Below are 26,769 nucleotides of genomic sequence, written 5' to 3'. Positions count from 1 at the left end.
CACGGTTGAGGCTGCATAAATTGACCTTTCCTAAATGGAATTACCACCCGAGTAGATGAAAATTTTCAGAATAGATTATGGAATTGATATTCTATTTATCTCCACCAAGTGAAAAACGGGCCCGTTTTATAGAGACTTGCACAATTTTTATAACAAATGATTTCAGTAGCTTTTACTGTTAATGCAAATTCATCACAAGTTTAATGAAACAGGCCCTAAGTATTTGTGTGGTCCAAAAATATTTTACTTAGGCAGACACAGCAGTATATACTAGTTCAAAAATGGAATAAAACAACTAAACAAGCATCAAGGTGACTATCATGTATAATTAATCATTTATTTTTCTTCAATTATTTTGTTTCCAACAAATGCAATCACAAAACATACAAATTTAGTATCAAATATGCTCTCTTTGAAAGTTAAAACATAAAAGACCGTACTAATCCTCCAAAAAAGGGTGTACACAAATCTTTGATAAAACAATAACTGTTTTCAAACACCAGTATTGCTTCAAGCACGACATATTAAAAACATCCCCCATTCAGGCCTCACAAGGAAAAAATCTACACACATAACTTTATAAACTGAAATGGTACATGAAATAAATAAGAGATTTTTCGTGGAAACTCATAAGTCTGGAAACATACAAACATGTACTACCACTACACCCTCCACAGGAATATTAGAAGGTTCAAGAGCAGTACTAGATTACAAAATAAGAACAAAAGAGAAAAGAACAATTACCCAACATAATTCACATATCTTGTCCACATGACACTTTTATAATTCTAGTTAATGAACCTGTATATCCACTTAGAGTGTTATATTTGTTAAATCAGAACGACTGCATTACCATCTGCTTCGAGCAGAAAAAAAACATACAACCAAGATCTTCTTTGCTTGGAGTGTGAAAAAAAAGGGTCTTTACATATGCAAGTGAATTGAATCCCACTGCATAATCATTCACAATGACTGAGGCAACAAACGTTTACAGGTTTAAACCAATGCATTCTATACGATTAAAGCATACATATTCAAAACATGTTCGGCTCTCAATATGAGAAGTTTCATGACTGTGGATAGTCATCTTGTAGAGGTCTGATAAAATGATTCTGATATGAAAAAAAATACTCAAGCTATGAAAATGATAAATGATATATTTGTTGCTCAAACTTTTAAGTGAACAGAGAGTGAAATCAAGAAAGAAGAAAACAAGATGAGAGTTTTTCTTTTGATAAAGACATGAAACATGAAAAGTATACATACAGAATAAAAAATATATTGGTCAAAATATTAGACAAGTCCTACTTGTGAACATAAATTCAAATTTCAAGTACTACCTAAGTGATATTCCAATCTTCATAATCAAGTTTTAACATTCTGACTGAGATAGACATTATACATTAGATGAAATGAATAGGTAATCAAATTAGACATTGATTTCATTGCAGAAAGATACATTGCTATCTCATCATAATTTTAGAAGATTGTTAATGCAAATTCCTATAAAAATAACATGTTTGAACTTTCAAAACTGTGATTATAGAATCCAGTTGGGTTTGCCTAGTGAGAAGAGAAGGCCAATGAATAATTATCCCCCAATACATAATTGGAATAATTATGTTCGGAGTGCATGAATCTTAGAATAGCCTATTTTAATATGGAAATAACTTGTATTTTCTTGTACACTGCAATGAGTGAGAGCTTTAAAACACACCACAGAGTTGTTTTTTTGTGTGTGATTAATTTTATTGAAACATCCTCATCTGGAATATACAATTAAATTCTAATTCATCAACTCATTTATTTCATTTTTCTACTTCTTTCAAAATGAAAAACCAGGAGGACTTTCAATTACATGATTTCCTCGATTAAAAGATCTGCGCAAGAGTGACCTTCATGAATATATCTAGTTTTACTAAAAACTCTTCCATTAACATAGGTAATATACTTAAATTTGTCATATTAGTTATCCCATGAATTAAATGAATGTCTACAGGTGATAAATTCTGTTTACAGGTGGATTTACAACTCGGTCTTTCCTCCGGTGTTGACAGGCTTTCTTGTCGCTTCCTTATTAATGAACTTGACAAAATCATCAACCTCACGACCACCCTCATATTTCTTTGGACTTGACTTGCCGTTCATTGGTGCCCAATATAGAGTTGGGAATCTGAAATGAGTAGATATAAATGCAATTAGTCATGAAATGCAAGTGAGCCATCACCATCCTCATCATTATACATATCATTATCATCATCATAATCATTATCATCATCATCACCACCACCACCACCACCATCATCATTAACACCATAATAATAATCATCATCACCATCATCATCACCTCCATCATCAATATTATCACATCATTATTTTTACTAGAAGAGAAATGAGGCCTTTCCCCTAGAATAGCTGTAGGTTAGGATGCAGAGAGAACTTAAAACATCATGCAATAATGCTTGAGAGCACAGAATACAGGTAGAAGCCTACATGACTAGATTATTATAGTAGTACTATAATTTACCTACAATGTACTATAAATATGATAGGAAAAAAGGTTCTTATAAAAATCAGATAAAACTATTTTTAAGGTCCCAGCCCTAAATATTTTTAAAAGTTGAAGTTTCGTCCAAGTATTGTAATTTTGATAGTCCCAAGGGCACTAAGTTTCAACTGAAAAAGAAAGATTGCTGAAAGAGTTGATCTATTGTCTCACGATAAAGCAAACTGTTATTGTGACGTTTTGGCTGCACCTGCTAGTCTTCATCAGGCAATGTGGACAATCGACGCTGCGCGCGCCTTTTATAGCATAAGCTGCATGCCGACAGTACCAAAACCGCCGCGCTGTGATAATCAAAGGAAGATTTACAGGAGACACTTTGTACATAAGCTGAGCCCTAATTAATCACATTTCATATATAATTTATCTTTACTGTCCTCAGATCCTGGAATTTAGTCATTCAATAATGTATTGCTATTAAGGAATAATACATAATTCAGTGTTTCATACTGACGGCATCATTCATGAAATATGGCACTGGAAAGATTTCATGAAGTATCTTTTCAATGATTTTCACCAACCTATTTGGCTCTCATCCAATCATATGAGAGTGTTTTAGTAGCTTATAACATTTGCCATTTGAATTCTCCCCTTGTAAAGCTGTGAGATACTTACCCTTTGACGTCATATGGTTGTGGTACATCATTGGCAGTGGCATCCATCTTGGCTATTACAATATTTTCATCTCCACTAAGCTATAATAATAAAACAATGAACACAGTGAAAATTATCTAATTGTTTACAAAAAAATGTATGAGGCGCAATATGTACATATACCATTAAATAGTTATGGCATTGGATGTTGTCTTTTTTTTCTTCAAACTCTTCATCTATAAAAACAAAATACAACAATACATTTCAAGAAGGTCTGAACACAAAATAGAAAATGGAAATTAGAGAAATCAATCAACATCCCTGACCTAGAGACAATACATCTTTGCTGATGGTTGGCTGAGCAGTCAGTATCTCAAAGGCTTAAAGAGAAATTCTAGTAGTTGCAGTAAACACTGATTTCATGAGAAAATCTGTAAAACAAGGCTCAATTTTCAGTATATCGAGGATCTAGATCTGGTACAGTTACATTAACTGAACTTTGTGAAATCTTGAAATCAACGCTGAAAAATGTTCACACCGAAGATCCCCAACACAGATAAGCGCACGTGGGGCAATGTATAATTATTGCTTAGAGCGTCGGGTCGACGCTCTACCCCAATCCTGTGCTTATTTGCTGATTTCTCAGCAATTACACAATTTCTTCCAGAATCCTTCGGCACATGCGTTTTATTTATACAGACACTTTGGTGGTCATTTCATTGGATTCTGTACAAACTCATTTTGATATCGTTACCAAAACTAGCAGTTACCTTTGAAGTGGTGATAGAAGATGGGAAAACAGTCTACCTGTCCATTTGATGCAACAGAGGTGTTAAAATAAAAGCATATTTCTCTACAAAAATGCAGTATAAACATTTTTGTCTGCATAACCAGAATTTTTTTACTCTTTCTTCAATAGTTAGGTGTAGTCATTAACAACTGATAACAAAGCAATAACACTTGCAATGAAAATTGAGGCATCATCATATTTGCTAAAAAAAAGTACTCAATAAATGTCTAGATACGATTCTATGCCACACAGAGTGACAAATACAGCAGAGATGTGAGTGATGAGACAAGTGATTCATACTACATCTATTATGCACAAAATACACATATTCATACCAATGGTGGAACATGGCAATGTATGGCCATCACCTAATAGCTGCATCCTGTTCCAACCACACTCTTTAATAATGTTCTCACCTTTTCTCCCAGTTCATTGTATTTTGGTTCCAAGCTCTTACAATGTCCACACCAAGGAGCATAGAACTCAATAAGGACGTCTTTTGTTTCATCATTAACTATTTCATCAAAGGTTTTACCGACAACCACCTGACAAACGAAAAGGATAAAAACATGAAAATGAGCAATGAAATACAATGACCCTTATTCTGAAATCTAATTTAACTTGGTCTAGCTCAGTTCTCAAATGATGGGTAAGCAAAATATCTAATTTTGGGGGGAATTATTATGTGCTTGTGTTTACTTTGTTTCCCCTTGCTTAGAAATAAAAAATCATTTTAGTTACCAACCAAAGACTATTATGAATGAAGTGAGTACCAAATATGATGACAAATGTGTATCACAATTTGCTGGTCATATTCAAACCACAAATTTAGACCCCGAGTTTGAATTAAATGCAAGTTAAGAGAACAGCCCATTATATTTCAATCCATAGTTCTTCCAAGTAGAAATATAGACATATACATGCTGAAACCAGAACAAAGATAAAACTTGTACCAAACTTTACACCAACCCTAATCAATATTACAATATTGAAGACAAGAAGCCCTGTTATAACCTTACATATTTGGATGAATTAAAACAGAAGCGATTGGTTTATGAGCAAATTTCAGGTCATTTTCTGATAAAGTTAAGGAACAATCAGGAAATGCAAAGAATTGATGATATTCAAAATAAGCCTTTAATCAGCTGGAGAAAGTGCATACATTGTGTGTGGGAAAAAGAAGTATCTGGATTGTAATACGCAGTATCTGTTAAGTGCTCAGAAACATTTTTTTCCAGTGTATTAAATGGTATATAAAAGCGCAACATTATCATTGACAGTTAACTACATCATCTACTACTTAACACTTAAACATTTTTTTTTTGCAAACAGTTTATTTTCACAAATTATGCAACTTACTGAACTTAAACAAGGCAAAAGCGATTTTCTGTCTCGCCCACTTATGAAAATAACCAGAAACGTGATTTGCGAGGGCAAGCAACAGCTGCAACAGAATTGTATCAAAACTTCATTGTGAAATGACTGGGAAGGAATAACACTTGCCATAAGAACCTTGCACGTAAACTTTAACGTTGACCTGAAAATGACCTTTGACCTTACCATGTGACCTCCGACTGCAGCATAACATGCAGGTCCCACAAGTCCATCTACCATCCAAGTTTGGTTGAAAAGCGACTTATGGTTGTGGAGTTATGTGTCATTAGATTTGTGATGGACGGACGGGGGACGCCGGACGGAAGGTCGACATTTGGATCTCTAAGTCTCACCTTCACCTCTGGTGGGCGAGACAAAAATTGTCACTTTCTGATATTTCTGTACATAGTGAATGCAAATACACTAAATTATTATAATTAATTATCATACTCTTGCCATTCCCCACCATGAAGCAAAATCACTAAACTAAGGAAGCAAAATTTCTGGCGTATGTAATATCATTAACCGGTTTTCATATTCAAAAGGTTGCCTTTATACCTTGCCCCTCCCCTTGTAACGTGATAGGTGGGAGTGGGAAGGGGGAGGGATGTACTCACCTTAACTGGGCCATCATTGGAGGCTGGTATAGGTTCACTCTTGATATATGGCTCCAACTCTCCATCCACGAAAGCCTGGATGAATGTTCGTAACGTTGTTAATCTGTAAAAAATAAAAATAAAAACATACAGGTGATATTATGGTAAATATGTCAGCCAATATCTTCTGTAATCTTACTTATTTACAGAAGATAATGGCAATGGTAATTTACTCTTTTTTTACATTTTCACCACACAAATATTCATATCTATTTTTTTTTACATTTCAATATAGAGCTGGCAACCTTAATTGTGAAAAAATCCTATTCTTTATTTCTTTCATCCTATTTTCAAGCCTAGAATCCTATTTTCTTTAAAATTGGAAAAACACAAAAAAATCATTATTGTTACAAGTTTAAAAAATCATATTTTTAGGGGAAATCTAATTTACTGTCACTTTCCCCCTTAACCCTAAAAAGACTGGGGGGGGGGGCTGATTTAGCCCCCCAAAAAAAATTTTCGGGATAAAGCCGATGTGCAATTTTTTCAACACGTTGCTCACTGACTTTACTTTCAAGTCTTGCACAACTTTTGAGACCAACACTGCGACCCCCGGGTATGTACCGAAATTCCACAACATTTTGTAAGTGCATGCAGACCCAAAATTGCTCAGAACCATGAATTCATGTAAAAATCCAATGCAAATAGTGTTTTTAGCCAAAATTCATAAATGTATCATGATTTTTCATTTCACAGATTAAAATTAATTAGCTTTATCGTTTATGGTCAAAATAAAGTTCCCAACAACTTCCATTGAAAAAAACAATGAAAAAATAAGTAAAAAAACAAAAAAAATACATAAGAAATTTAGAAAACAATAAAATACAAAGGTAGAAAATATAGGTGATGTTGAAATTTTTTTAAAGTGCATTTGATCAGATTCCTTTAAAGACTCTGTGAACCGACAATTAGCATTTTAGGGGCATTATTTACTTAATTAGAATTTACTAATTGTTCCATGATAAATTACATAATATAATCAGAAATCACCTCACAAATACTAGTATCTTAAATGATTTCTGATTACCTTCCAGAAGATATCAGTTATAAGCTCACCCCTTACATTTACCATCAAGAAATGAACAAAAAAAAAATCATCCCCCCACTGGCCATGCACTTCCCGAGACATGAACACTGCTATACACTCCATTAAAGTTTGGTTCAATTTTGTTCCAAGCTTACAGAGTTATTACAGAAACAAACACGAATACGATCCTATAGTGACTACCTCCATTAATCTGAGGAATTAAAATACTTGGAGACAACAACATGATTACTCACGAGAAATTCTCTGACATGACAAACTTTTCGCCCTTTGATCCCTGAATAACAACTTTTGGAGCTTGTTCACCTTTGATGGGGCTAATATCATAGTCATCCAGCTGGCGACGAAAACTTTCTGCTGATGCGATGGAAAGGTAGATCTGACCCGCAAATTCTTTACCAACTTTCATTACTCTGGAGTGGAATATCAAACATTAAAATTGAAGAAAAAATATATTAAGCTTGATTTCATGTTTGTGAGTTTCTATGACAAACATTAACTCATATCAATATGAGAACTATTCTTCAAATTGTAAAACTAAGCATAATTATTCTTTTACATCGTCTAGTGCATTACATTCAATTTCATATATATGAGGTTGAAAAAAATAATTCCATTGATTTCATAGGGGGTATGCGAAATGAACATAACAATTATACATGTACTTCCATATATTCTGACAGAAAAAAACCACATCTAAATGTATGAATAGATTCATGTGATTAGTCTGAGATGGAAAAGAATTCTCTGTGAAAAAAAATCTTTTGAAAGAAATTTTTTTTCTAATGACATACAAAAAATTTATGGCAAATTATGAAAATAACAACACCAACCTGTTTCTCCAATAATTGGTTCCTGTACATGAAAGAAAAGGAAAAAAAATAAGAACAATTATTTTTTTTCATTAGCACGATTTCACAACACAATAAGCAAAAAAACAAAAATGGACACCCATACATATTCACTGGTTTATGCATTAAATCAGTAAAACAAGATGGATTCCAAACAACCGCAATAAACTTTATGCTGCAGCAAATGCCAGACCAGAAATGAATTATGTACCTGTTAGTATAACGGCTCAACTGTTTTTAATAATGAACTGTCAACTTTGAACTTGCGGCCCAAACCTACTATGATCCTTACTCACATATACTCACAAATACCCCTACATGGTCAAAGTTCATTGACCCTAAAAGACCCTTGACATTGGTCATGTGACCTGAATCACAGGCATATAGTCAAGACCCCCCCAAATAAAAATCACCTTGAAGGTCCACCATGAAACTTGAGTTCCACAAACTAGTCTACTAACCTTTTACATTACGCGTATAGTCCACATCGTAATAAGCAGTCAAGAGTGGCCTCAAATTGGCAAACTGGGCTTCATTATCTGGTGTCATCACACCACACAATCCATGGCTGCAAGGTATTCAAATAAAACAGATGAGATATTATAACAATAACTGGACTTTATATAAAAGAATTTTTGGAATTTTCAGATTGGCAAGATCAACATCTTATACATGAATTTTCAGAACCAATAATGTAGTAATTTCTAATTCATTTTACTCAATAATACAGGGACCGATTGCACGAAAGGGTCTTTCCAACGACAGTCTTTCATGTCGCCCATCTTTTATGATACGATACAGGCGGGGTGTTTCTGAAATTTATGATAAAGAATAAGATTCGTTAGTTTGCTTTTAAAGATAAATTCCAGTTTTGGTAACGATCTCAAAATGACTTTTTACAGAATCTAATATAATGACCACCCAAGTGTCTGTTTGTATGAATAAAAAATATGTGCCAAAGGATTCTGGGAGAAACTGTGTAATTGCTGAGAAATAAGCAAAATAAGCGCGGATTCGGTCACTTCCGTCGGGTCTTTATTCCAGCAATAATAATACACTGTCCCACGTGTGCCTATCTGTGTTGGTGATCTTCAGTGTGAACGTTTTTCAGCATAGATTTCAAGATTTCACAAAGTTCAGTTTATGTAACTGTACCAGATCTTCATCCTCGATGATATACTGACAATTAAGCCTGGTTTTACAGACTTTCTCATGAAATCAGTGTTTACTGCAACTACTGGAATTTCTCTTTAAATCAAATTTTATACACTTTCATGATATATCACATCATTTTATAAACAAATATTTTGTTTAATTTAACGGACGAATGAAATATGTTTGCAGATGATTTATTTAAAATGCGGTTCACATGGCGCATCATAAAAGATGGGCGGCACGAAAGACGGTCCTTGCAAAGACCCTTTCGTGCAATCGGCCCCCGGTTCATTAGGTGTGATAAATTCAGTCTTGGAGAGAGATGCATGCACTCACATTAAAATGAGTATATAGGACAAAGCACAAACATACATGGTGGGCAGGGCAACAAAGATTAATATAAAACAGACCTCGACTTTCTGTTCACCAGCATAAATGCACCATCAATCAATATATAATTAGGTAGAAATGTTTGCTCTTGAAAGGTCAACACTTCTAATGTTTTATCAGCTCAAAGCATGGGCCCTCCAAATGAAAATGGCAGAAGGTACTTGGGAAACTTGCTTGCTTTTACACACCTTTCAAGGGAAAATGAAATTTTATAGAAGGTAGAAAAGGGGTATTTTAAAGGGATGATCCAGGATGGAAATTTTTATATCTCAATAATTAGAATAAAATTCACAAAGCAAAATGCAGAAAATTTGAGCAAAATCGGATAACAAATAACAAAGTTATTGAATTTTAAAGATTTGTTTCACTGAACATTAGTTCAGTGAAACAGTTCTAAGCAGGTAGTTATGAATATTCAATAGATGGGCTGGTGATGTATTTTCCCCATTTGTTCTTTTGTATTTTATTATATGAAATTAGGTTTATTCAAAACTTTTCTACCAATTGAATTGACAACTAATAAAGTGCAATAGTTATTTATTGCTGCAACTTATTTCATCATAATGGAGACATGCCATTTAAACATGTATGAAAAAATGAAACATTTATCATTTCATGTAATAATATAAGAAAAATGAAAGTGGGGATATGACATCAGCCAACAAAATGTATATTCATGATGATGTGCATGTAACTGTTCTCACAAAATATTCATAAACATCAAAATACAATAACTTTGTTACTTGTTAACCAATTTTAATGAAATTTTCAGCATTTTGCTGTGCAAATTTTACTTCATTTATTTAGAAATAAATATCTTCAGCCTGGACCATTCCTTTGAAGGACAAGTCCACCCCAACAAAAACTTGATTTGAATAAAAAGAGAAAAATTCAACAAGCATAACACTGAAAATTTCATCAAAATCGGATGTAAAATAAGAAAGTTATGGCATTTTAAACTTTCGCTTATTTTCAACAAAATAGTTACATGAACGAGCCAGTTACATCCAAATGAGAGAGTTGATGACATCACTCACTCACTATTTCTTTTGTATTTTATTATATGAAATAGGATATATTTTTATTTTCTCGTCATTGTCATGTAAAATGAAGTTTCATTCCTCCCTAAACACGTGGAATTCCATTATTTTAACATTATGTGCTTGAAGCAAAGAAGGTCCTAACTGTCAAATTTGTAAAAATTGAAATATTGTATAATTCAAACAATAAAAAACAAAAGAAATAGTGAGTGACATCATCGACTCTCTCATTTGGATGTAACTGGCTCGTTCATATAACTATTTTGTTGAAAATAAGCGAAACTTTGAAATGTCATAACTTTCTTATTTTACATCCGATTTTGATGAAATTTTCAACATTGTGCTTGTCTGATTTTTCTCTATTGATTCAAATCAACATTTTTCTGAGGTGGACTTGACCTTTAATTAGGCAATTTCATAGAATATGTATGCCCGACCCTCCTAATGATTCATCTCCACTTTCAGATTTGTATGAAATGTACAATGCCCTCAAATTGGCAGAGCTCAAGAAGGTCAAAAAATCACAGGAAAATAGGGGGTTGAACGATCAAAACAGTTAATTATATTATAGCACATCCATTAGGTTTTTTTTTGCCAAATAGGAATATTAATGTGAACTCTTGTAAACTTTCATTTACTTACATACTACTTTTGACGAATTTCTCCATCTCATTCTTGTTGATAGGTCCATCATACACCATCTGACTATCTTCAAATTTATTGTTTAGTTTTGAAGGTCTGAATATGATGACTTTACTGCAAGACAGAGAGGGTGACAGAGTAACAAAAATATTTATATATATATATATATATATATATATATATATATATATATATATATATATATATATATATATATATATATATATATATATATGTATACATATATATGAACACAATGATTCCTATTTGATACACAATTTCAGATTCTATATATGAGGAATGCACTTGTTATTCAAACCAAACCCTTTGTTTCAAAGTCCGGAGACTAATCCACTGGGCAAAAATGTTCCATATTTGTACTGTAATATAGAAATGTACCCTCGCTAACGTGGCCCTATCATAAAAATACTGAAGCAAAGGCTCTATCATCAATGAGAATATAAATGGATAAAGTGGAATTTGAAATTCTTCTATTTTTCTCTTCACTGAGAGCATCGAATGCTACTAGATAAACATTACAAAATACATACAACTACTTGTATTAGATCTGAATTATTATGATTTGTTTTTCATATGACTAAAATCAAGGGAACCTATTAAGGAAATATTAGACATTAATATGTGGGGTTTTTTGCCACTAAGAATACTTAGTGGGGAATTTAGTTCGAATGGCAAAGAAAATTTTCATTTGTTATTGATAAGCAGTTTTATAAGATTGAGGTGTTTAGCACCATCGTATTACAAACTTACCCAACTCCAGAGTATTTATCAGCAAGACCAGAGTCCAGGGTGTAAGCAAATCTGAATTCCTCAAAGAGTGCATTAGACAGTTTCTTGAATTCTTTATATTCACTGCTAGATTCATCGGTAAAAAAACCTGTTAAAATTCAATGGGGAAAGCAGGAATTAAATGTAGGAATGAAAACATCATCCACAATTTTAGCAAGGTATTTGACTTCATCTTTTCTTCTCTATCCATGTGTAATTTATTCCTCTGGATTAACCCTATCTAGGCCGGGGGGAGGGGGGGCCTCGGAGGCCCCCCCTCAACGAATCACGTGATATTTTCGCCGTGCAAAATTTTTTGACCACGCCGCTCGCTGACTTTTTACTTTCAAGTCTTGTGCAACTTTTGAGACCAATTTTGCGTCACCCGGGTACGTAGTTCTGAAATTACGCGACATTATGTAAGTGCATGTCAGACCGAAAATTGCTCAAAAACCTGATTTCGTGTACAAAGTCAATGCAAATTGTGTTTTCAACCAAAATTCATAAATGTATGATTATTTTTAGTTTTCCTCTTCTAAATGCATTCATTTTATGCTTTTTATGATCACAGAAGAGTCCCCAACAAATTTCATTGAAAAAACAATGAAAATCAAAAGGTCAAGAAAATCAAAGAAATACATAACAAATTGCAAAAAACAATATAATACATAAGAAAATGATTTGATATCACAATTTTTTCATGTACACTTGCTAAGGATACCACAAAGAGTTTCTATACCAAAAATTAGTACATTTGGAGCTCTATTTAGGGAGTTAGAGAAAAAAGTATGATTTCGCATACTAATTACGCATAAATTAGCATAATCACTAAATATAGTGATTCGCATGAAAAAAATTACTATACAATCTTGTAGATTATGTCCCAGGCAACCCGCGTGCCAATTTTCAGCACGACCGCGCGGTCGACGGCCAAAATCTTATGGGGGGCCTGGGAGCCCCCCCCCCCGGCCATAGGAACTCCCAAAATACTCCGGCCTAGATAGGGTTAAAATCCCTCCCTTATCAATTTGTCTAGTCTGATATGCACCTGGTGTTGATTCATCACCTCAAAGACATTCAAACTTTCTTAAACTTTGAAATATTAACCAAACAAAAATCTTCCTTCATCTGTATGGAAACTTGCAGTATCCCGTTTATCATTTACCGGTAATAACAAAAATTTCCTTCCATACTTGACTGAATGAAGAAATAACATGAAAACAAAGGTTTGAAGACCCGCCAATCTTTGAAAGAACAAATCACTATTACTTCTCTGTAACTTCATAATTTAGGTGTTGTTTTTTTATATAGGCTTTCCCAGGGCTGCACATTCAACCCACTCACATATATGAAAACGATAAAGAAAAAATAATTTTCCAGATAATCAAAGACTTTCTTACCAACAGTCACTGCGAATTCAGTTTCAGAGAGAATATTATTTAATTGTTCTTCTGATGTAATGACGGTAGACTTTGGTCCAGCCTGCTTCTTCATGTATGTGACAATGCCAGCTGTTATAAACACACAAAGTTTGGTATTCATAATTTAAGACCATCAGCTCATTCTGCAATGGGTTGATATGCTCAGCTATTACTGGCCTCTAGATTAATTTCTTTAAAGGAAAGTATCATTTTGCATTTATCATTTGGTGCTTTTACATTAGCACAATATATCTAAGCAAATGTATGTTATAGATTTCTAGCTTGCCTGCCTATCTAAAACTGTAGTGTTTTCCTTGTATACAATTCCAGCAAGAGCCTCTATGTTCAAATGTTTGTTTGAGAAAATGCCTTCAAATTCAACTTTCTTTATCTAGAGCATCTCAATGTGCTATTCATTATACTGTATCATGAATCTTGTACAGAGATCGCCATTAAGTAGAATATCACATCTCGGGATTGGACGAAAGCCACATTTTTAAACAATAAGAACAGTTCTAAATGAAAGACAAAGTAAATTTTCAATGGCAATTTTATGAAAGCAGTAGTCAATAACATTAATTGATATATTCTCCACTGTTCAAATTTCATGGAGTGGAAAATTTTGAATACACTTTGCTTTATCACCACAAACATATGTGCAGCGAAAATAAAACCAGAGTCTGCGATTAGACTAAATTCAGATTGTAAAGGTTTTAATTCCATTTATTCCAATGCAAAACATTATTAAAAGTCCCTTACTACTTCAGCTATTATCATATCAGAACTTCTATTGCCCTCAATGGTACCATAACAATAGGGGTAAATACAACCAATCAAAATGAAGTTTTCTGTGGTTAAATAAGACAAAAGTATTTAAGCAATGAAGTCAGCCATTTTATCAACATCAAATGAGAAGTGTTTGAAAAGTAAGCGAATACTCACCGGAGTCTCTGGGTCCTTGGTAGTCAGATGGTGATCCTTTACGGAAGACTTTAAGAGTTGGGTATCCAGATACACCATGTTTACCACATGATTGCTTCCCGCTTTCTGTGCAGTCAACCTGAAGAAAAAAAGGAATGGAGGGGAGGGGGAGGATAAGAAATTTTATATAACGCACGTTCAATAATGAAATCATGCCATTTGTGACAGATCTCCTTTTCATTTAATAGGCCTACTCCTTCATGGGAATTGTACAGCAGTATCTAGTAAACAAGTAATGGCAATTATTTTTGAATAAATCACAAACAAAAAGATATGAAAATCACCAGACACAATTACAATAATGAAAGCAAGCAACAAAAATGAAATTTCCTGCAAGACAGGAGATATAAAATAATTCACACTGATGTGACACCACAAATGTTTATCAAACCTGAATAGGTTCAGTACAACAGCATATACTCCAATTTAATACGAAGTATGTGTACCATTATTGCTAAAACTGTTTTAATACCCAAATCATTGATTTCTTCCCTGGGTGGAGTGACAATGGGTGATTTCAAGTACGGTGTTGAAATCTGGTGCTGTGACAACACCAACACAGACCTTCATTTTTGAGGAGCATGATTGCACTGGAGCTCCTACCACGCTCCTAAAAAAAAATAAGGAGAGCAAAAAATCACGCTCCTAAAAAAAAAAATGAAAAAAAAATTGCTAAAATTTCACATTTTTACATCTTTGAATCCATGAAATTGCCATCTGTTTTCCATAATACCTTGAAATTATTTTTGATTTCGTTGAAAAAACTATCAATAAAATAAAGAATATTCACCTCTTTCTCGACCCTGATTTGATTTGAACTCTGTAAATATTGTAGTCCCATATGTAGATTGTCATGGCAACACCATTGAAGTCTACATGTGGGACTACAATATTTACAGAGAGTAAGTTCAAATCAGAGTCGGCAAAGAGGTGAATATTCTTCATTTTTCTCGTTTCAGCTAAATCAAAATAAATTTAAGGAATTATGGAAAACAGATGACCATTTCATAGATTTTAAGATGTAAAATGTGAAATTTCAGCAATTTTTTTTTTCATTTTTTTTTAGCAGGAGGGCAATATTTTGTAAACGAATTGACCCAGGCCAAGTTTCACCACAGATTGATTAATAGCTACACAGCTATTGCATCTACAATGTTACGAAAAAATCTACAATTTATCATGTTTATTGTATTGAATTAATTTGAGCTCCTAAAGGAGAGCGATTCTGAGGAGCTCAATTGAGCTCGTCAAAAAATTAAGGAGAGCGATTTATTGAGCTCCACGAAATTATAAACCTGAAGGACTGCAACACCAGCCACAACACCGTACTTGAAATCAGGCTGGTGTTGGGATTGACCTCGAAAAAATGACGTATTTCCGGCAGTTCGTGTTGAAAAATGGTGTTGAATGTCGTCTGCTAAACCCAGCATTGCACCTGGTGTTGACGATCTACGTGCAATTTCCCCATTCACCAACACCCACCCCCAATTTTCTTACCTTTGCCAAAGGGATTGGTGGACTTTCCCTCTGAAGTTTTGTGGCAGCAGTTTCGTACTCGGGTGCCAGTCTCTTACAGTGACCACACCTGAATTTAAAAAAAAAAAAAAAACATTTGCAAATGAATTTTCGGTACAATGGCAATATGATTGAAATTATTATTGGAGAATGCTTAAATTCAGACTAGATCAGGTAAGTGATTAAAGCTCAGTTACAAATCTGGGTAATCATAATCCTTCCCCTGCAATTCCAGACATAACTGAAGACGTCCTCTAGTTTGAACCTTCACTTTAGCTTTCTACAATGGCTATAGGGAAAAGGCAGTCCTTCACGTTTATAATTTCTTGGAGCTCAATAAATCGCTCTCCTTATTTTTTGAGGAGCTCAATTGAGCTCCTCAGAATCGCTCTCCGTGAGGAGCTCAAATCAATGCATTACAATACATATATGATAAATTGTAGATTTTTCTTAACATTTTATATATGCAATAGCTGTGTTAGCTATTAATCAATCTGTGGTGAAACTAGGCCTGGGGCACGTCAATACGTTTACAAGATGTCGAAAGCGCTCCTGCTAAAAAAAAAAAAAAAAAATGCTAAAATTTCACATTTTACATCTTTAAATCCATGAAATGGGCTTCTTTTTTCCATAATTCCTTGAAATTACTTTGATTTAGTTTAAAACTATCAGAAAAATGAAGAATATTCACCACTTTCCCGACTCTGATTTTAACTTACCTCGGTAAATATTGTAGTCCCACATGTAGACTTCCATGGTGTTGCCATGAAAATCTACATATGGGATTACATGGGACAGCAATATTTACCGAGATTAAATTAAAATCAGAGTCAGGAAAGAGATGAATATTCTTCATTTTTCTGATAGATTTCAACTAAATCAAAGTAATTTCAAGGAATTATGGATAAAAGAAGGCTATTTCATGGGTTTAAAGATGTGAAATTTGAAATTTTAGCAATTTTTTTTTTTTGAGGAGCGCGATTTTTTGCTCTCCTTATTTTTTCTAAGGAGCGCGGTAGGACCGCCGGCGCGATCGCGCTCCTCAAAAATGAAGGTCTGAAAAGGGCGAGCTTGCCCCATCCTCTTCCATTACTCACTGCTAAATCCCACTTTTAATGGGGAAAACTGCAAAGTGCATGAGTGAAAAGTACTCTTTTTTTATGAATATAATTATCTCACCAGTTTATTGAAATATGTGATGTAAAGTACAAAATTTTGATTCCAAAGAGGAAGATGCTCTATTTTGCTCTTTTCATATTTTAGGTGTTGAGGAAGACAGAGGAAGTATTGCGGTCCTACTCCTATCTAACCCAAGGAGCTCCCTGGGTTAACTCCTACCTACATCTACCTTCACCGACTAAAAGCTTCAGTCTCTGTATTTTGGTTGTTCCGCTGAACTGCGTTGGCTCACTCACCAATACATAGACTGAAGAGCTTGGAGGCCCGTACGTACAGACAACGTATTAGCAGTAACGTTACATCTAACATTCGGAGGAAACCCAATTTTCCGATCATTTTTTTGTACATAAAATGTCACATTATGAAAAAGAAATCACATCCACATTTATGAAAAAATGTTTAAAATTCAGAAATATCATACCTTACACCGCTAATTTCTTTCAAATGATGATCGAAACATCGTCATCTTCGATCCTTTCATTGGTCAACGTAAGTTGCCATCTTGGATGACGTCATCATCATTACAGGCGAATTTACCAGTCGCTATATATCGCGATTTGCGCCGCTGCTTTGCGCTTGTAGATGTGCGTGCATTCAGAACTTGTCGCTAGGATATCTAAAATCTAATCGGAAAGCCTTGATAAAAGCACAACTCGTTAAACGTTAAGGACAACACAGGGCTGCCATTTTTTCCTCTCCAGCAGAAAATAAAAAAAAATAAGGAATAACTCATCGGTAACATATATTTTCGATATATTTTTAATATTATCTTAGAACGTACATAGTAATATCATAAGAAAGATTAGAGTCTAATGAAAATAGTGGGCCTTCGTTCAAGATAGAATTACTGTATGTCATTTAGAATCTAAAAAAAAATTAAAATCTGGACAAAACCCGTCCTCCGAATGGGTGACATGATTACACATGCAGGCTCGCACTAACACACTACCGTCTGTGAATGGGGATTATAGTAAAATGTCAGAAACTGTTGAATAAATCCCCAGAAATGATGCCATCAATGGATATTCCTGTCTACCTTCAATTGGCAATACTTTTGATTATTTTTTCTGTTATTTTTACAATAAACTTTTTGTCAGGGTGAACTTCCCCTTAATTGTGCGACAGCAATTGACAGCTGAAAATGGGTGGTGATCATAAAATTCTCTTGTTGAATGTCCATTTGAAGTCAAGTAACGTACCCAGAAGGGCAGACCATGGTACCTCGTTTCGGCATCCCACTAACTTTCCTCACTCCATCCACATCTATGCATGGAGGTCATTCTCAGAAGATCCTTGTTCCCTTTGCCAGAACACTTGTCTACCAGAGGAGCTTCTTCCCAGGACCCAGATTCGATAAGACTTTGGAACTCCCTCCCCCAAAGCACAGTTAATTGTACCTCTCTACACATCTTTAAACAAGAGGTACAAAAGACCCAGCTACGTTAATAACGGTGGTTGTTTTTACTTGCACGCTATAAGCAATTTTTTATCGGATAATGTACATACACTTGCACGCTGCACTTCACCAGTACGACAATACACCAGACGGTGGACTGTACTGTTTCCAGAAGAAGGTATTGCCTATTGCCTTGGTAAACTTAAGGCTAAGCCAGCACAAACACAACACACACCAAACACAGGCACTATTGCTCACAACATGCAAGTGCCGATTTGAACTCCAAAAACCCTTTTACTTTTAATTTAATTTTAAATGTCAAAATTTCCCATCAGAAATGCAGAATCTGTGCCATATTTCCAGAGCGCACAGCGGGCCTAAGTAAGGGTAGGGTGTCTGGAGAAAAAAATTATTTTTCTTATTTCAAGACAATATCACATTTTCTTTGTGAATTTGAAGAGAAATTACCTTCACTTCAGACTGACAGAAATGTAAAATTTTTGAAAAAAATCCAATTATTGGCTGCAAAAAAGAAGAATGAAATTAGGTCAATTTTCAGCATTTCTCTGCCATAGACTGTGTAGTTAACAAATGGACACACACAAATCAATTTTTTTGCTTCCGAGAGCTGTTATAAATTTATTATTTATGCCAAAAACTTGTCCATAATTTTTATGCTCTTTCTGATGGTATAATTTTTATAAAGATTTGGAAACCAGGGGCCCGTTTCTCAACACATGGACAAGTTAGTTATATCTTTATCCACCAACCACGGAGTTAGTTCCAATCTTACTAAACCCATTTCTCGAAAGGCTTCCTAACTAGACTACCTTGATATCGATACTATCGGTAAAAAGAGGAGACGAGACGTAGCCTTAGTCACAAAATAGCATGATTTTCAAAAATAAAAATTATGACAAAATTGCAAATATTGTGATGAATTGGGAAATACATCTTTTCAAAATAATAGCACGGGTAAATTATGCATCATACATATTTAGGCCATGAAGACTGGAGCAATCAATTGCTGAGAAAATGAAATTATGAATAATTCATTTCATGACTAAGAAATCACATATGGACGTTGAGATGGGTACCCCCGGGATATTCAATTTTAATAGTTTACGAAAGTAAACCAAAACGGTTTTCTTTGTAAAATTATGATAATGATGCGGTATTTTATGATTCCAAACATCATCAAAAGATAGTTTAACATAAACTTTTTAAATATTTGATACCGAAGCATACGATTTGACGAATTCTATGCATGAATTAGAGATATATTTTATCCAAATGGTAATAGGGGTCTGAAAACGACGAGCGTAGTTATGGATGGTCTGACGTGGTAGAATCTTTGATTAAATTATTTTACTATTTCAAAATGAATGGTTTTGTGGTGTTTTACCAACAGTTTTTATAGTTTCTTTGCATTACAATTATCATTGAATGCATTATCCCACTTGTTTTGTGATGTAATTTCAACCTCTATGATTGATTACGTAAGATTAAAATTTTCAAATTTCTAGGCACTTTTGCACGTCATAGTCTAACCATGTGATGCCACTACGTCACTAAGAAAGAAGTTGTGACAGGTTCGGAGTTGTCATAAATATTTAGTGAGGTTGTTGTACCCGAACTTGGCAAAGAGGGCTTCGTGAAGCGGTTAGCGGACAAGTAGCTCACTATCTCCGATTTAGTCAAGAAGTTAGACTTATGACGGTGTTGAGAAACGGGCCCCAGATCACAATGAAAAATTGCGACAAAGTGAAAAAAATTGTGCAAAAACAGAAATTTCATTTTCCCATAGAAAACGCATGGGGAAATGGCAATCTCAACACACACAAAGGGTTTGCAATTTATCTCTAACTTGTCCTTACTGTCAGAAGAAGCCCCTGAATTTTCTCTTTCCATACATGCCAAACACAAGTTAATACCGGTAATCGATTCAGATCATCTTTTTCTAGCAGCCTGAACTTGCCGAAAAAAATGGGCCATATTTTCCCCTAAATCAGCCTGTTTTATGCTGACACTTTTCAGTGTGGCTTCAGACACCCTAGTAAGGGCTAAGGCTAAGCTCAGATCTATTTAACTTAGTTTAAGTCAAGCAGGGTTGCTGAAAAATGAAGAAATCTCTCATTCTCTGGTTTTGTTCAGAGTTCGCTTACGTCCTCACAAATTAGGATCATAATTCATATCTTCAAAATTAGCCGGAATCATGATTAAACTTACATTACGTCGTTAGTTCAAGTTGTCTGGTAATAAATTAGGCTTAGCTGAGCTAGACAACATCTAACCCAGGGTTATTGTTACGATTCATAACAAAAATGGCCGATCGAGACGGGGGTAGGAGAGAACTTTTCGTTTTTTTGAGGTTCCAGTTTGTGCCCAGATGTCAGGAAACTGCCACTCGTTAGACCTTCATCCATATAATCGTGTTTAGGGCGCTAATGCAGTTTCGCACCGGCCGGTTACCGGCATACCTCATCACCAATATTTGTTCCCAAATGTCATGACAAGTCTCTCAGTCACATTTCGATGTCAATGAATATATCACCACTTTTCAAAATATCGTGATCGGGAATGGCTGTATTTCGGCTTCGATCTTAACGTCGTTGATCGACACGGCGTAGACATCACTTCGCAGATCGCTTGGATTCACCGTGCACCGTAATGTTGATATGAACTGAAGTTAGCAACCAAATCATGAAAAAATGTGGCGAACAAACTGCCAGCATGCCGCATGCGAATCTATGTTCGCATGATTTGGTTGCTAACTTCAGTTCATATCAACATTACGGTGCACGGTGAATCCAAGCGATCCGCGAAGCGATGTCGATCAACGACATTGAGATCGAAGCCGAAATACAGCCATTCCCGATCACAATATTTTGAAAAGTGGTGGATATATTGACATCGAAATGTGACTGAGAGTGAGAAAGTGAGATGAGACTAAGTGAGAGACTTGTCATTTTGGTAACATAAACAAGTATTGGTGTTGTAATCGGCCGGTGCAAAACTGCATTAGCGCCCGTGGTAAGTGCTTGATTTCTGTTTTAACTATTTATTCGGAGAATTATTTTGACCATACTTCAAGCTAGTCACTCCTAGTACCAATGAGGTCCAAACATTACATGTATGGACCTCATAGGCGACATCAGTGCTAAAATTGGGTTAGAGATTTATGTGGATCTAAATTTATTGTAATTTCAACAAAAGTACTAGCTAAATTTGAGGCTTTTGTTGAAATTTTGCTTTAATGATACATTAATGCTTCAATAAGTAACAAAAAATTGAAAGAAATGAAGGGGAACTTACATTTTGACGACTTTTTCCTGATTTTCTTGGCAGTTGTCCTTCACTTCTGACTCTCGATCGGACCTGATATGCAGATCACGTATACGCGTTCTCGTCAGGTGATCGGTCGGTTATTCTTTTCGCCAGATGTTGATAATTATATATTTCATAACGCAGCGTTCATCGCAAATTTAGCTGAAAGAGATTGAAGTTGAACAGCGCAAGCTTTAATTTATTCAGAAATAACGTTTGATTGCACAAGTTTCGCCTCGGACATTTAGGATCATTTGGTCCCATATTGGCGTAACTACGGGGGGGGGGGGGGGGTGTCCCTACCACCGTCCACACCGGGCGTCCACAAGCCAGCAATTATCTTTTTTCTCTTTTTTTAACCAAAATGCTTCCCCCCAGAAAAAAAGAACCAGGGTTAAAGAGAAAGACAATTATGATAGAGGAACACAAAATACTTTATTTTTTCAGCTTTTAATGCATCGACTTATAATCAAATATTAAATGGGGCTTAGAACATTTTTTTAAAAAGTCAATTAATAAAAATATTCCGCTCTTCGGGATTTGAGCTTTCATGAAATATCCGATCTTTTTCATGATTACCGAAAATACTTCAAATGTCAAAAAAAAAATTATCGGTGTAGTAGCTGATACCTTGCGCCCGCCTTAATTATTTTAATGTTGAGATACTTTGCTTTAATTTAATGAATTCCTAAAAGCATTAATTCTCAGATCATTTGTCGCAATCGAATGATTCGATTGGTAAGCTAGTTGTATAATTATTATGATTCATGAATTGTTTAAAATGTGTCTCTCTATCAGTTTGGAATATTTAAAAAAATGTCAGCTCGTGCTTTTTGCTCGCAATATTTTGATTAGTAAGAAATTCTTGTGTATGCGAGTTTGATACATAAATAACTAGAGAGAGGGGGGGGGGGGTGTCCCTCAGCTACTTGTCCTTGCTTATTCCAATTTTTTTTATTATGCTCGTGTTGTGAGTATTTCAAAGTCTTTTCTTTTTCTCACCCTTTTTATTGTCTCGGAGCTTCCCTCTATTTCTTTGCTACGATGTATAGCCCATCTTACTTGTTTCATTTTTTTATGTTCTCATTTCATTGAAAACATAATTATTAAACTGACGTAGAAGACTTTACAACAAAATTTTGATATTGTTTTTTCTTGTTTGTTTGGCTTTCTTTTTTCTTCTCCTCAGTCCTTTTTCTAATTAGTTTCCCTTTCCTTATTTTATATTATTTCATTTCATGAGGCATCCGCCAACTTATATACAACAACAAACGTTAGAGGCGGATATCCAGTAAGGGGGCGTGGTGGTGTGCCCTCTAAAAAGAGGAAAATAGGAAGGAAAAAAAGCAGGATTTATCTTGGTGAAGATGATAGTGGTGGTGATGGTGGCGGTGATGATGATGATGATGATGATAATAATGATGGTGGTAGTGGTGATAAAGATGAGAATGAAGTTGGTGACGATGATATGATGATGATGTAATTTTGTCTTTAAAAAAATAATAGTGCAAAGGCGAAATCATTTAAAGTTTATTATGAAAATAGCAGAAAAAAATAATTTGAAAAATTGTACGTATGCGTATGGAAAATCTATCCCCCACCAAAAAAGAAAAAAAAGTGAGATTTTGTTTTGTTATTTGTGACGGCGTAGGCCTATGCGAACAGCTGTGTGATATAATTATGGTAAAAAAAGTAAATGAAATGCCAAGAAATACATGATAATGACTTTTATTGTACATTCAGTATATCAGTAGATAAATTCATACTCGTTCCAAAAAAAGAAGAAAGTGGGTATATTATGGACCATTAAAAATGGGCAGTTGCTCTATATATTATATTACATAGAATATATAGAGCAACTGCTCGTGTGTAGCGGTAAGTTATTCACCTGATCTACATAATTCATGCGGCGCACGGCGCGTGCGCAATGTTTAATAATTATTGTTGTGAATACAATGAATGTCATCAAAAACATAATAACACAGATCAAATAGTGCCAGCTCGACGCGCAAAATGAGAAAAAAATATATATTTTCTGCCCTGATAATTTGATAACCCTAACCTAACCCAATTTCTAAGTATTTTTATCATAAACAGGATAACTATATACAATGATTGAAATTAACTTTATATTCTTTTGCGAACAAAATGAATATGAAAGACAGCTTTTTGATAAAGAACACAGTTTTAGAGCGTTAGAGCGCGATTTATACCTACAACCGCTAACATAGGCGGATCCAGGGGGGCCGAGGGGCCCGGGCCCCCCTATTGGAGAAACAAAAAAGGAAAAAAAAAGAAAGGAAAAAAGAAAAGGAAGGGAAAAGAGAGGAAAAAAGAAGAAAGGCAAACATAAGAGGAGGAACATGATTAAATGAAATAACATTAGGGGAAGACTCTGAAAATAATTTTTTTTTAAATCTATTTGTTAGGATAAAAAATTTTCGCTCGCGCTTCGCGCCTTATTGTCTTTTAGGGTATTTGCATATCTTGCTCAATATGGAGCTTGAAAAATCAAACTTTGAAGTCATTATACAAAACATATTTCAGCTGGGAAATTGAACTTTCATTATTTTGTTTCATTTACAAATTGATTTTTAAAAAGTGCTCTGTAAAAATGTCTGTGATATCATCTGAACATTATCATTTTCTGCTTGCGCTGCGCGCTCGCAAAATTTGAATTTTCAGGTACGTATTATTTTCCTGTATTCCATAAAGTTCTCAAAAAGTTCCCTATTCAGGTCAGATTGTTAAAACGTATCAGCTAGCGCCGCACGCTATAGCATTTGGATTAGTCGGTTATGTATATCCCAATATTAATTCTAAATCAAACTAATTTGATGACAGTTTATCAAAAACTTCGACTCGCGATTTCTGCTCGCATTGATAGATATATAATGCCTCTTATGCATAATTACAAAGTGCTTTAAATGTCCAGTTTTCAGGCCATAAAATTAACACATTTCGCGCTCCCATGCGAGAGAAATAGGAAGATGGTCATCAATTTCATATGATGACATAATGCCCTCATAGCATGTTCCGGTCCTATGTAAAAACTCAAAGTAATAAAAATAAAATACATCAGCTCTTTTTTAACTGTGATCCATCACAATTCACAATTTTCCCACAAAGTGTTTGCATTACAGAGCTTAAATTCACCCTTTGTTATATCATATATTTTTAGCTCACGCTTTGCGCTCTCTTTATTGATTTTCATGATAAGAAAGTTACTTAGAATACCCAAATTCTAGGTCGAAATCTAAAACACACGTTAATTCAGATACGCAGATTGTTCTCTATTTAAATCATTATCCAGTTTCAGATCACAATATCAAAAAGTGTCTGCTCGCGGATAAATAACTTATCCTTTTCATGATAAAACATGAATAGTGCGTCCAGAATCTTTCCCCATAATTTTGTTTACCCATCACATTTCTCCTATTTTCTCCTCCCTTTTATTTTCCATTAATTTTTCTTTCGTTCACTTTTTTTCTGTCCTCTTTTCCCATAATTTATTTTACCCATCACATTTCTCCCTATTTACTCTTCCCTTTTATTTTCCATTAATTTTTCTTTCGTTCACTTTTTTTCTGTCGCCTTTCCCCTTCTAAGTTCTATTTTTTTTCTCGTCTCACCGCTTTTCCTCATCCCCAGCCCTCGATCGACGCCCGTGCAGATTCGCAAACAATATCAAGAGTATATGTCTACTTGCAAGGGCGGAAATCTCTCCCCAAAGGTAGGGGGACCAGGGGCTGGAAAATTTGACAAGCAAAAAACAAACAAAAAAAGAAGGTTTATCACCCTCTAAAGAAGGTCATCTTGACCAAAAGAAATTTGACAAGCAAACAAGCAAAAAAAAGGGGGCATGCCAAAAGTAAGATCGTCTCTTCCAAAATACATTTCGAATTTGAACGACATGACCAAAAATAGTAGGGGGACATTTCATAATGTGCCCCCTACTATTTTGGGTGAGGGGACATGTCCCCCGGCCCTGGGGTTTGCGCCCATGTGGGTGGGGGTGTTGCGCCTCCCTATCGGGATCATATCACAGCGAGTATACACTCTTCCATATTGGAAGAGTGTTTACTCGCTGAGATTTCGATCTCACACATAATTTTATAAAAAAATATAGAACAGCTACGCCTTGAACACAGGCCAAAATGCCTAACGATTTCTCCGCGGCATTAACAACTCTCGTAAAGGGCGCTCCATTTATAAATAACGTTGCATGAACAGCTCTCTATGGCGACGAAATTTACCGCGGAATTGCAGCCAGCAGCGTGGGAAATTGGCAGAAAATTCAAGAAGAGAACCGGTGAGTACCGATTTAACAGTATTCATGTATTAATTAATATTTATTTAATCATAAGAATAATTTTTTTTTACGGAAAGAAAGCTTAGTTCTAAGCTAGGGCGGCCCAAATGCGCGTGAGTGGAGTCCCAGTTTCTTAACACGGGTAAGTATTGCGGTGTCGCCTAGAGTGAAGCTAGTCAGGTGAGTATGGTCAATTACACGTAAGGTCCTGGGCTCCCGCCCGCGGGTTAGACAACATCGAGTCCAATTAATGGGACTACATTATAAGTTACAATTTCTAAAGGCTAAACTTCCTTACCATGGAGCAAAAAATTCCACCAATATCAATTCAGCATCTTGAACATGGTCATCGAAATCTGAGTCTGATAGCTCTATAACATCACTACCATAAGCAACTCCAAATAGGAGCAACAAAAGCAAAATAGCGTTCATTTTGAAGGTTTTTATTTCACTTTCGGGTTTCGTACCGAACCAAAAATGATCTGTCCAAGGTCTGTCGATGGAGCGATCGCGATCATATAACGCGTCAAGATGGCGATCCACGTGTACTTGTGTTGGCGGCCTGTGATTGGTCGAGAGCACCGAGTGAGACCCCCCCCCCCTCCCCTTTTTGATCGATGCCCCTCTCTTGGACCCCGATATATCTGCTTATGATCTGGAGTTCAAAGATTCTGTAAATAAACACTACACACTATTTGGGGACCAAAGTAGAGGTCAGTTGGTCTGCTGTGCAATTAAACCCTTCACTC

At 35.1% G+C, this 26,769-nt stretch overlaps 1 protein-coding gene across 1 annotated transcript; it reads right to left on the bottom strand.

The window, feature by feature from the left end:
* Nucleotides 1-316: 316 nt before the first annotated feature.
* LOC121415355 (protein disulfide-isomerase A3-like) lies at nt 317-26,527 on the bottom strand. The gene is made up of 13 exons (XM_041608536.1): nt 26,319-26,527; nt 15,789-15,876; nt 14,253-14,370; nt 13,290-13,400; nt 11,872-11,998; nt 11,101-11,214; nt 8,335-8,441; nt 7,856-7,877; nt 7,259-7,435; nt 5,939-6,041; nt 4,364-4,492; nt 3,179-3,258; nt 317-2,173 (listed from the first exon to the last, which is right to left on the bottom strand). Exons 1-13 carry the CDS (start codon nt 26,450-26,452, stop codon nt 2,026-2,028), a joined length of 1,458 nt encoding a protein of 485 aa, XP_041464470.1. The 5' UTR covers nt 26,453-26,527; the 3' UTR covers nt 317-2,025.
* Between the last annotated feature and the right edge of the window lie 242 nt (nt 26,528-26,769).

The sequence above is a fragment of the Lytechinus variegatus genome, chromosome 5 (assembly GCF_018143015.1).
Source record: "Lytechinus variegatus isolate NC3 chromosome 5, Lvar_3.0, whole genome shotgun sequence".
Classification (NCBI taxonomy): domain Eukaryota; kingdom Metazoa; phylum Echinodermata; class Echinoidea; order Temnopleuroida; family Toxopneustidae; genus Lytechinus; species Lytechinus variegatus.
The sequence above is the reverse complement of the archived record's forward strand: the minus strand, read 5'-3'. Positions and strand labels throughout refer to the sequence as shown.

What these genes read in the sequence shown, in the direction of transcription:
- LOC121415355 (XM_041608536.1), bottom strand. Translation starts at nt 26,452, where the DNA reads ATGAACGCTATTTTGCTTTTGTTGCTCCTATTTGGAGTTGCTTATGGT. An exon ending in CCAAGGACCCAGAGACTCCG is followed by an intron (nt 13,401 to 14,252) that starts GTGAGTATTCGC and finishes TGTTTATAACAG; the next exon opens with CTGGCATTGTCACATACATG. An exon ending in ACAATGAACTGGGAGAAAAG is followed by an intron (nt 3,259 to 4,363) that starts GTGAGAACATTA and finishes TTATTATTATAG; the next exon opens with CTTAGTGGAGATGAAAATAT.